Genomic DNA, 12,259 nt, shown 5'->3' on the forward strand with positions numbered 1-12,259 from the left:
CGTACTTACTACTACTACATCCGTACCATCTACGTACGTACCACTAAATACGTACTACTTACACCTATGTACTTCCCACGTACTTACCACCTACGTACTACCTACCACCTATGTACTTCCTACATATTTACTACCTACTACCACTAACACCTACGTACTTACTACTAAATACGTACGTACTTACCACCTATGTACTTCCTACATATTTACTACCTACTACCACTAACACCTACGTCCATACTACTAAAACCTACGTACGTACTACCTATGTACGTACTTACTACTACTACATCCGTACCATCTACGTACGTACCACTAAATACGTACTACTTACCACCTATGTACTTCCCACGTACTTACCACCTACGTACTACCTACTACCACTAACACCTACGTCCGTACTACTAAAACCTACGTACTACTAAATACGTACGTACTACCGCTAACACCTACGTACTTACTACTTACCACCTATGTACTTACTTACTACTACGTCCGTACTACCTACGTACTTAGTACTACCACCTACGTACGTACGAACTAGGTAGGTAGTACTAATATACGTACGCACACATACATACATGTGTATATAAACCCATTCCTTTTTTTCTCCACATCATCACATAGAAGATTTCACCAACCAACAGCACAACCTGCGCTCTCTAAAACACACTTCACTCTGTGACACTACCTCCCTTGTGTGTGGGGCTGTGGAATTGCCAATCAGCAGTAAACAAAGCTGACTTTATTACAGTTTATGCCAACCACCTGTCACTTGACATCCTGGCTCTCACAGAGACCTGGATTAAGCCCAAAAACAATGCTACCCCAGCTGTACTTTGGACCAACATCACATTCTGCCACACCTCTCATACATCTGGGAGAAGTGAAAATACAACACCTTTGAATGCCATACCATCTTGGTAACTGCACCACTCAAAATCTACAGAATTTTCTTATATCACCCATCACAACAACTCTGACTGTCCAGATCAACTACACACCTTGCTCTCTTCCATCCCTGAGCATGACTGTCCCAGAATAAGCCATGGAGTCCCTCTGCTCCACACTGAGCTTTCGTCTGCATAGTTTGTGTCTTCTATACCACTCTTAGCTCAATAGAAGTTAATCTGGAGCAGAACTGTTAAGATGCACAGAACATAGATCTCTAATCCCTTCTCATCATCCCAACATCATCGCTACAGATGACAATTTGGGTGAAAATGTTTTTCTTTGTTTTTTTTTTTCCTCCTACAGGCACTTAAGATCCTGAGGACAGCAGAGTTTGCTCCCTACGTAGTCTTCATTGCAGCTCCTACTATCACTCCTGGCATAACTGAGGTACAGTTACATATACTTCCACTTTTCAGTTCATAGTCTACTTTAATTGCATTTACTAACTGATTTTATCTGCACTGGCTTTTTGCATTACACCAAAATATTAACATTGACTAAACACTAATTATTCTGTGCTGTAGTGACATAATGGATCATGCTGTGAAAACCACTATTTTCCTGTTCTGTTTTCCATTTCTCTTGCTGCTCATGTCCTGTTTGCTTTATGCATGTTTGTATTTCTTTTGGCGTGCGTATTTTCGTTTGCACACAAGGTCCCAAAGTGGTGCAAGAAACTGCCTGTAAGTATAGATTACATGGAGTGACTTTAGCGCATCTGGCCCCCGTGTCTGTGTCAGTAGCAGCTAGCTAGCTTAGCTTTAGCCCCTTCCTTTTTTTGATGCTTTCCACTCACACAGTTTTCTCCTCCAGCTTAAACCTTCAATCATTTCTTCTTCATGTATCCAACACAATTGTGGATAAATCCCCTAATTCTAGACACAGTGTATCAAAGTCTGAATATAACTTTTCATCTTTTGCAAACGTAACTACAGGACGACTCTCTTCAGCGGCTTCAGAAGGAATCCGAGATGCTGCAGACGACCTACGCTCACTATTTTGACCAGACCATCATCAACAATGAGATTGATGACACCATTCGCCTGCTGGAGGAGGCAGTGGACCTGGTGTCCAACACCCCTCAGTGGGTTCCCGTCTCATGGGTCTACTGACATACAGTCAACGGCAATTAGCTCATCACCCCGAGGGTCCCATCTCTGATCGACCATGACATCTGAACTTTGTCAAACTTGAGTCTCTCATTAGATCACATTTCTGTAAATAAACTGTTGTTGAAAAAGAGGGAAATGAAGAAACAATGACTCATGCCTCATGAAAGTCTTCATCCTGCCCTTACCCTCTTTTCTCAGCATCCTCAAAGGCGGATTGTTGTGTACATATATACATATATGTGTATATATAAATGATAAAAAAAAACAAAACTAAGTGAATATAGTTCTGTCCTCGTATAGTTGAAGGGTGGGGAGTGGCGGGGCATTGTAGTAGATATTTTGTAATTTTCTTTTGTAATCGATGGATGGATGAAAAATATAGGAAAGGCAATAGTGAGCATGACCATAAAACAGTCTTATGGGGTTGCCTGTGTGTATGCGCGTGTGTGTGTGTGTGCGTGCGTGCGTGTTGACCTTTAAAAGGCACTTCTTGTGGTACTCTGTGTCCTCCTCTCCAACGCCCCCGAGTGTCCTCGGCCGCTGTGGAAAACAAGCCGAACTTTGAAGCACATCAGAAACTGCTACAGTGGCGACAAGTTAACTCCCTCAGCTACAAATGCAAGTTTGAGCGAAGCAAAAAGCACAGGAAACTTAGCAGTTTCTTTCTCACTTCCCCACCCTCAGCGCTTTATTTATTTCGCTGGCCCTCTGTGCCTTTCAGTTTGTTGAAGGTGCACACTGCATCTCTGTGTTGCCTGCTGTTCTCTGCCCCCTCCCAACCACTGATTGTCTCTGTTTACATCTCAGTTTGCACAAAATGGACAAAGAAGAAGAAAACGTGCTGCATTCTGTCACCTGTTTTTATCATGTCTGGTTTTTCCCCTCTTCTTCAAACACAATATGCTTATCATCAGGTACTCAAACAATGTTCTTGGGACAAACTCTGATATGAAAAAGCACCGTCGTCAGCTACCAACCATGGCTCCTGAACTACAACATGAGGAGGGAAAAAAGAAGAAGGAAAAACTTCTTTATCAGAGCCTCGGGGGAAGAAGTCCGTAACACCTATGCACACCCCTGGTTTCTGCCAGACATACCGCCACGACAACGTTTTCTTCTTTCCCAGCAGGGAGCCATGCTTGTTGACACTGAAGTGAATGTTTGTATGGAAGGGTAGGGCTTCATGTAGGAGGGATGAATCCAACCCTAGAGCCACAGTTTCAGAACTGTTAACTGTCGTCTTTAAAAATATAAAAAGAGTATTCTTGTTTTGGGGGAGAGAAAATAATTTTGTGTGTAAATGTTTCAATGGTGCGTACGTCATACGAGTGAATTACCAAGAGCCAGTGTATATTAACCCTTAAAAGAAGCTCAGTATGTGACATAACCTTACCATTCTTTACCAAAAGTGGCAAAACACTCTCCCGCCTGCAGTCGGTTGAAGACTCAAACGAATAAAATGAAGAGTTAATGTTTTAAACTGAGGTGCAGCTGCTGTTTTGCCACTTTGAGTAAAGTCTTTTAATTTCAAGTCCTGTGTAAATTACTTCTGCAATGACAAAAGCAGCTCTTCTGTATGAAATGTTGTTCTTTTTTTTGTTATTTCATTTTTAAAGAAAATATATTTCCTTTTACGTGTTTAAAGTAAACTGCCTTGTGTTGCTTTTCCTTTGACACGCAAGTAAGCTTGGCCACAAGTCGATAGGTGCGTTTCACAGATTCCCATAAATACAACAGATAAGACAGCTTTTTAACAATTTCAGCAGAAGGCCTCTGAGCTTTTCTGGAGCAGGTGAAGACCGTTTACTGGATCTCTCAGTGATCCTTTTTTAATGAGACGCTCTAACAGACGTGACTGTAAATCTATTCTATGTTCAGTGTCGTAACCACAGGGAAAGTGTGGTGAATGTCTACTTAAAAAGAATCCCAGAATCTTTATAAATAATTATTTATAGCTTCAGCCATAACTCCTGGTTTTACACCAGGCCCATCTTAAACAGCTACAAAACTGCAGTTACTGGTGTGGGTTTTGTGAGCTACCACAAACGTATTTAACGAGCCCAACGTTGAGGCAGTTGCATTACAGGGGGGTTTGGACACATGAAATCCTTTAACTGCCACTAGATGGCACATGTGAGTCCAAAAAGGCAACCATGGGTATCTGGCAGCAGTGGCTGCTGATGCCGCGCACGTGCAGCACTCCCAGTGTGAACCCAGCGTCACCGTTAAAGGGTGACCCATCAAAGTATGTGACCTGAGGGGAACTTTCAGAAGCTATTGTTTTGATTCTCATACACGTAGGAATTTGTGACCCTTTCCAGTGTAATATTCAAGCTGTATTATACAACACACCTGTGTTCAAATTTGATCCAAGAGGACAATTAAGGCCTCTCTGGTCAATTTGGTGCACAGACACAAACACGCATACATACACGTATGAAAAGGCACATTCATACACATGTATGTACTGGCACATACATTCATACTGTGACCGTCTACTCATGTTTTACCATCTTTTCATGTTATTTCTGTGCAGCAGTCAGAAGACCAACTCAGACTTCTGGGCCTGGTGTCCCTTCTTCCTCTAACTGCTGTTCACTCATCCCCACGTGGACAACAAAAGCTCTCAGACCTTGACACAACTTTACACAGATGGCAGGAGACGCTAAACACCCACTTCTCTTAAATCGTTCCTTGCAGTCAAGCTAACTTTGGAGTCACCACTCAACTCAACAACCCTCAATCCCAAATCTGCCTTTGGTAACATTCGCACCTTAATGCCAAGCAGACTAACAGACAAAGGACCTTGAAATGTAAAGCAGGACCTGGGATCAAGGACTGACCAAATACTCTTTCGCCGTCTTAAAATATCGCAAATCCAGTGAAGACTGACAACTTCTATGTCCCGCTGCCAGTGGAGACTCGTGAGACTTTGCACACATCTGCTCATCTCCCTTTTCCATTCCACTTTTTTTTTTTACTTTAGGCTCCATTTTCATGTGTGTTAATGTTAAATGTGCTTACTATCATTGGACGATTCATTGAAGGGGTCTATGGAGCTCTTGAGCTTCACTTTGATACAACTTACAAGATTGTACAACATAATCAAGAAGTTGATGAAAATGGTTAATTTTGCCTTGGAACCACAGCCATCGAACCGTTACAGAGTTTTAAAGCCTAAAGACATCTGAACAGTAACTTTAACTCCTTTGCCTCAGACCACAGCAATAAAGTTTCCATCATTCATGAAACTGGAGACTAAGTCTGCGCCGCGTCCAAAAATGCTATTATTTTTGTTATTATTGATCAAACCTTTTTTGCCCAGCGGTAACTCCAACATCCAAGCTTCCTTTGATGCAGTCTCACAACACCAACCAGAAGCTCCTTATGTTGGCACGGCGGAGACAGAGGAAAGCCCACCTGACGCACACCACAGAGACCCGGGCGAACCACAGCCAACCCGATGACCCAAGCAGCACAGTCGGGAGACACCACCTTGGCTCTGCTTCCATCAGCAGGTGTTATGCCAAGAAATACCATTATTCACACTAAACACTAAAATAATCATACTGTAGCCTAAACTATTTCCCACCAAAATCAGTTTCTATGATCTTTTAACGATGTTTCAATGCGTGTCGTGAGGTTGAATACTATAAAGAAGCCATGTCCAATAAAACGCTGTAAGAAGTTTGCAACCACGCCGCTGTCCAGATGATCTACAATGATTTCTAGACTTTATGTGGCTCAGTTAGTTTATTTAGAGATTAAACATACGGTAAACAAATGCATAGCTGTACATAGTATTTCATACATTTAGTTCTTGGATCCATAGCATAAAATAACCTACTTTTGGATGTTTCTGATCCAAAAGGTTATCTCCTTAGGGAAGAAGATACAATCTGAAAGCCTTTGCATTTATCGTACGTTTAAGGTACGAGGAAGTTACAGACCATCATACTGTACACAGTCTATCTCATATGTGCTCTCTTTGACTCTTAAAGCAAAGAGCAGCCTCAGAAAAATGTTCTTTTAAAGTGACTGTAGAGAATTTGGAATTTTTTAAATGAGGTATGAGGCAGTTCCATAATGATTTCACATTAAAAACAGTCCAACGTTTCATTGCACAGACAGACAGAACTTAGCATGCTCAACATCAGACAGCAAAACACCTGAAATTAAAGCCTTTCTGACTGTCGGAGGAGCTTATGCGTTAGAGCCGACAAAAATAAGGGGGGTGAGACACTGCAATGCAAAACACACAAGCATAATTGAGGTTTGGGGCGTATACAAGATAAGTTAAAGACAAAAAAGAAAATCAAGCCCTGTTCAGGGCTACTCTGTGTCTGGGGTCACGAGATTTGATTCATTAGTCTATAATAGGCTTATCTGAATATTCCATCAAGCCAGCGACAAATGGCAAAGACTGGAAGTTGCCTGACTTGTAAAACTATGTGCTTCTGAAGGGTTTGGAAATAAATTTGGTTTTCTTGTTCTTGCAACAGAACAAAGGGTAAAAAAAAAATTAAAAAAAGAAACAAAAAAAAAAAATCCCAAATTCTCTATATCACTTTAAAAGAGCATTTTCATAAGGCTGCTCTTTGCTTTAAAGTTTTCATGCTTTTATTTCGAAAACAACAACCGGATGTGTGTTTTGTGAGACTTTTAGAAGGGCTGCAGGTGCCCAAAATCTGTTCTATAAAAAGGCTGAGACTTTCCACGAAAAGCTCGCGCTCGGTCTGACCGCTGTGAGAAGCGTCATGTCGCGTGAGGGGCAGCGCAGCATCCTCTACAGCCTCCTGAACAGAGACTCTCAGACGGCCGCTGCGCACCAACTTTGCGCCTGCGCTTCCGTGAGAAAAAGGGTCGCTATTCGCGCTCCGCAGTTAGTTTACAAAGCGGCTTCGGACGTGCTCATTAAAACTTTCAGGTTCGTGAAGAACGTGCCGTGCTTTCGGGGTTTGCCCGCGGAAGACCAGCTCCGGCTTGTGCGCAACAGCTGGGCGCCGCTGCTGGTTCTGGGCTTGGTGCAGGACTCGGTGGACTTCGACACGGTTGAGACGCAGCAACCCAGCTTGTTACACAGGATTTTAACACACGACAAAGGAGGACGAGACTACGACCCCGGCGTGCCCGTGGGTGACGTGGAGGGCGTTAAGATGGTTTTGGTTATGTGCAGAGGACTGAAGATGAGCGTCACAGAATTCGCTTTTCTGAAGGGAGCGATACTATTCAGCCCAGGTGAGACTCAATAACACCTCATATAGGCACAGTCTGCTTTGTTCTCCCGCATTAACGTCTCATGTTTTGATGTGACATCCCTCCTCTCTGCAGAAGTCACTGAACTGGAGTGTCGGGAGTACATCCAGGCCCTTCAGAGAGAGGCTGAGCGCGCGCTTTATGAGCACGCAAAGACAGTCCAGCTGGGAAACGCGGCCCGGTTCGACAAACTGCGTGTGGTCCGGGACACTCTACGCTCCATGGACCCCGAAGCTGTGGCAGGACTCTTCTTCAGACCCGTGATCAGCAGCGTGGATGAGCACGTGCTTGCCATGTTTTATGACAGCGAGGACCCCAGTGAAGAAGAGGTGTGGGACTGAGCAACAGAGTATAAATGTTCATTTGAGGTCAGAAATCACTGCCATCTGTCCCAGCTGAACACCAGCTGCTTTTTAGGAACATCTGCAGCACATCTGCAGCACATCAGGACACCCAATCAAAGGCAGAGTAACAGGTGGATTACTTCAAAACTCCATCAAAAATGTATTAAACTTTTTGACATCCAAACTTTTCCCCTCTCTTCTCACCCTCCATATCATGAAAAATAAAAATATGTCAGTTTTAAAGTTTTTATCATAGTTATTGTGATGGTAAATTTTATGTCTCAGGACTGACAGACACTCCAATCCACATTAACCATTTGTATCACCCAGACACGCTAATTGTTTTAAACTATCTACCTCTTAATTAACACTCAGACAAGATAATTGTTTTAACCTCCTGTTTCTTAATTATCATCAAGACTGCATCCTGCCCCCCCTGGAGGTGTGGTTACACACCTAAAGAACAAAGCCCCCCTCCTCGGGTATAAATTCTTTGTGTTCCTTTTGTCTGGATCTTTTCATACCATTGCCGCTGAATGGTGTGGACTGATCTTTTTCCTTGCAACGAAGAATAAAAACTTAGCCGGCCGGCAGAAAAAGTAAAGTTCTCTATTTCATTGCTCATCAGAGGTATTAGGAAGGAAGCGATTGAAAACTTCCATAACATTTTTTTTCCCCAATTGTACTTCTGACTACATGCAAGACCAGCAAATTTGCAGCTGGAACAACACAGAATGTTTCACACACTTTAAGAACAAACCAGGAACACGTTAATTTAATGAAGCCAACAAACCGAAGTGCCCAGAGAACAAACTGCAACGAAGCTTCCATTAAAATGCGACCAAAGGCAACCAACGCACTCTGAATCAATGCAGAACCTCAGGTGCTTCCATATATTCAGAAAACAAGAACTAAAGCAACTACATACTAAATCAATCGGCATCAGCAGAACAAGTGTTCAACCTTGTGTTCACATATGTGGAAACAAAGCACTGTGAATTATGAAGTCCTGCTTACCAGCGATGCTCACTTGGACTCGTGGAGCTGATATTCTCTCTGAAAAAGACAAAATCATTTATTTGTTAAACCACATCACCACCACCAAACTGGATGAAAATTTGACAGCGAATTCAGCTATGGCAGACTGAAAGGTTTCCAAATAGCTTTATTTGTAGGGCTGAAATCCTTCCCTCATTGTTCCCATAGAGGCACCTTCAAATCACAATTTACAAATTTATTTCCTAATGATATTAAACACAGAAGAAGCCGAACGCCTGGGAATTCGGACCTTGAGGGGGGACATTTGGCACTGTTTCTCATACAATTTAGACTATCAGAAACATGGTGCATTCAGTTAAGATGCCCTGACGTAGAGCTCATACCTTATTAAACTGCATCATTTTGACATTTGAATCCTCTAAGCTGCCGACTCTGCATTGTTCAAAGTCTAAAAGTCACCAGCTTCAGTTTCTGCTGCCCGCGACGATGAGGAAACGCTGAGCTTGGATTCTGAGCTTATTCTCTCTGGAATTTTCTCGTCACAGGCAGCAGCAGACAATGTAAACAGTCTCAAATATTCGCACCATGGTACTCCAAACATCTGCATCAACAGCTGTTTGTTGCTTATACACAAACTTCACCTAAAGTCACTTTAAAAGACAGTAAACAAGCTTAAAATTTCAAATAGTGACTAATTGTTTTATCCCAATTTATAAGTGGACACGAGTCACAAATGAATTCGTACTAGATACTGACCTTCATGAACACACCCTAACCTGAAACACCTACAGGGTTTAAGATCTTCCTTATCAACGTTTAGCCGACAGGAGGCTGGCATCTACATCTATATTCAACCAATAATTTACAGCTGGCAACTAAACAAACAGGTAATCAACATTTGTTGATACACTGTCAATAAATGCAGGGCTGGGGTTTCCTCGTATTTCTGATGATACATATTAACTCATAACACCTCGACATTGTGCAGTTCAAGGGATCACTTTAGGAACACCTGGCTTGCATAATATTTTCTCAGACCATTTTGCAGCTGACAGGGTTTCCAACCATAAACACAAATGATTTCAGTCACATCTGTAGCAAGGTAACACCTTCAGAATGAGTTATTAGCCCAAATTACAGCCCACACTGTTCATATCCATCACCAAAAAGGCATTTATTCTGTCTTTCCTAAATCTAAAAAATATCAAATACGTGATGAAGTAGCTTACTAAATATAACAATAGGGTTTGTTACCCGATAAGTGGCATTAGGTTAACAAAGGAGGTACATTTCCGCCAATTTGCTAAAAACTCTAGTTTAAAACTTCAGAAATATAAGTATAAAGTCTTTAAAACCGACCGCATGTAGCATGCACTGTTAGCATCCCACGCTACATTCACTTTGTTTGCTAGTTATCACACCAATACAGTAATAAAACTATAGGGGTAAAAGGTCGGGGTTTTGGCTAACTAACTCACTCACATAGAGGTTACTTCACACTGTAAAGGTAAAAACAAAAAACAAAGTTGAAAGTTGAATAGAGAGTAAAGAGCTCATGTTTCGCACCAAACATGCTCCGTCTGTCACTTCAGGTCATGGCGGACGCTCTCTGCAATTAAACACCTGACTCGTTTTTTTTTGTCGCTCATCTAAATTAGCTTTAGGCTAATGCCATCTAATTTGCTTGTATTCGTTTCACTGTTTTTTCAACAGCTGTTTTTCATGTCACGTATAAAGTTTGGAATTTAACCACAGAGTCAGCTCCGTTGTTTTACCTTTACAGTAAACTGTTCGTTCAACGTCCTGATTTCTACCAAAAAAAAGATAAGACCAACAAGAAGCAAATGTAATCTAGATTGGATATATACAATTTAGATGTCTACTTTATTAATTAGTAGCCACAAAAATGAAGTCTAGAGAAGCTCGAAAATACGCTCACAATTACTATTTACCCACAATGCCAAGCAAACACACCTTTTGGACCATCGCTTGGTTCCTCTTTTTCTCTTCTTGTTTTGATTAGATAAAGATAGATGAGTGAATAACTGAATGAATGAATAGATAAACGTCTCCCCTATCTACTAGTTTGATTTTAGTTGTAGATACAAAGTGCCATGTCATCCGACTCAGTTATTTATTTGATGTACAGCTCGCAGCACAAATTAACATCCCATCCTTTATCAACGCCTGATCTGTTAATCTGAAAATCCAAATAGTTAAAAAAAAAAAAGCCATAAAAAGGCTTTTTGTAAGTAACAGCGGCAGCAGAGTGTTGCCTTAAAGGAAAACGTGCAGACCTCCATTCATCCCAATTACAGGTTCCAAATGGAAGAAGAGGAAAAAAAGATTTCAGCTGGAGCAATTTGGAGAAGATGTGTGATTTTTATCATGACTGAATGATCTACCCATCACCCTCACTTTCCCTACAATGGTCCAAATTAGGTTATTTTTTCCCAGCATGCTTTGCTGGGGCTGTTTCAGCAGAGATGCAGGGTGGAATGGCGTCCAGCAGGTGGCAGCGTTTCCCTTTGAATTTCCCGTGGTGGCCAGTTTTCTCTCAGTAATTGAAGGACAGAAATTGCTTAGTATCCATGTTGCAGCATTTTCGTATCTCTTATGATTTCACCAACAATTTCCTTTACATGTTCATTTAATAGATGAAAACGGCAGTAAAGTCAGCCAAATCCACAGTGAAATCAATAGCCAACATTCTCCCCTCTGCACAGACATCGATACTATCGTAAAATAATAAATAATTGCAGATGGAGCTGCTCTTGCAGGAAGTAGTAGTAAATTGAAGGGCTTGGTAAGTGATCAGTGATCCATGACTTGCAACTTTGGCTCATAGACTCGCATGAAGCCAATTATACCGTGCCGATGCCTGGCGAGTTCAGAATCACCCCAAATCTGGGTTAACAGCTGCCTGCATCCCCTCTCCAAATGCTCTCAGCTCTATCTCCCTCCCTCCCTCACACACACACACTCCACCAGCACCTATCTCTGCACCGGCAATTGGCCTGGTTCTTGGAGTGGAAGACATGTCGCACAGGGCACAGAACACAGCAACGGCTGTAACAAGGCCCTGTGGGACTTGGGGTGGGGGGTGGTGGTATACCTGCCAGAGTGAGTAATACTCTTCCCCAGCATGTGCGCATGTGTGTAGGGAGAAGAGGATACAAAACATCTGTGCGTGTAAAGGTGTGCTCTTACAGCACGATCTGCTCTCACTGCAGTGAAAGTCTACACATGCTTAAAATACTTTTGTTCAGCTTATAATTGCTGTGATATTGTAATGCAGTAAAAATGATTTAATTGGGGAGGAAAATCCTTAGGAATTCCTCCTTTTCACACACTAGCACACCAAATAGGGACACGCCGGCTCCGATGACAACATCTGGAGGTTTTCTATGTTCACATGGGCACAGATGACTGAATGTAGTTTTGCCTCTTTCGTGGAAATCCCACAGTGCATCAGAGAAGGATTTTATGTGATTATAGTTTGGGTAACAGTAATCCTCCCCACAAATCCCCAGATTCAGGATTGGAGAATCATCAATGTAGAGCATTGTGCATCCTCTTTAATTAACATTGATT

At 42.0% G+C, this 12,259-nt stretch overlaps 2 protein-coding genes across 10 annotated transcripts in view; both read left to right on the top strand.

Moving 5' to 3' along the window:
• LOC140271054 (peripheral plasma membrane protein CASK-like) overlaps window positions 1–3,512 on the top strand; it is a 44,960-nt gene extending 41,448 nt beyond the window's left edge. For all 9 annotated transcript variants that reach the window (XM_072366329.1, XM_072366258.1, XM_072366716.1 and 6 more), the window contains 2 exons: window positions 1,258–1,341; window positions 1,890–3,512. In XM_072366329.1, the coding sequence (XP_072222430.1) occupies window positions 1,258–1,341; window positions 1,890–2,066 (261 nt within the window). In that variant the 3' untranslated portion in view covers window positions 2,067–3,512. The remainder of the gene's footprint in view (window positions 1–1,257; window positions 1,342–1,889) is intronic.
• Window positions 3,513–6,789: 3,277 nt separating this feature from the next.
• LOC140293801 (nuclear receptor subfamily 0 group B member 1-like) lies at window positions 6,790–7,767 on the top strand. The gene is made up of 2 exons (XM_072379557.1): window positions 6,790–7,304; window positions 7,398–7,767. Exons 1-2 carry the CDS (start codon window positions 6,824–6,826, stop codon window positions 7,661–7,663), a joined length of 747 nt encoding a protein of 248 aa, XP_072235658.1. The 5' UTR covers window positions 6,790–6,823; the 3' UTR covers window positions 7,664–7,767.
• Window positions 7,768–12,259: the final 4,492 nt, after the last annotated feature.

The sequence above is a fragment of the Leuresthes tenuis genome, unplaced genomic scaffold, assembly GCF_036924035.1.
Source record: "Leuresthes tenuis unplaced genomic scaffold, fLeuTen1.0.hap1 SCAF_1, whole genome shotgun sequence".
In the NCBI taxonomy this organism is placed as follows: Eukaryota; Metazoa; Chordata; class Actinopteri; order Atheriniformes; family Atherinopsidae; genus Leuresthes; species Leuresthes tenuis.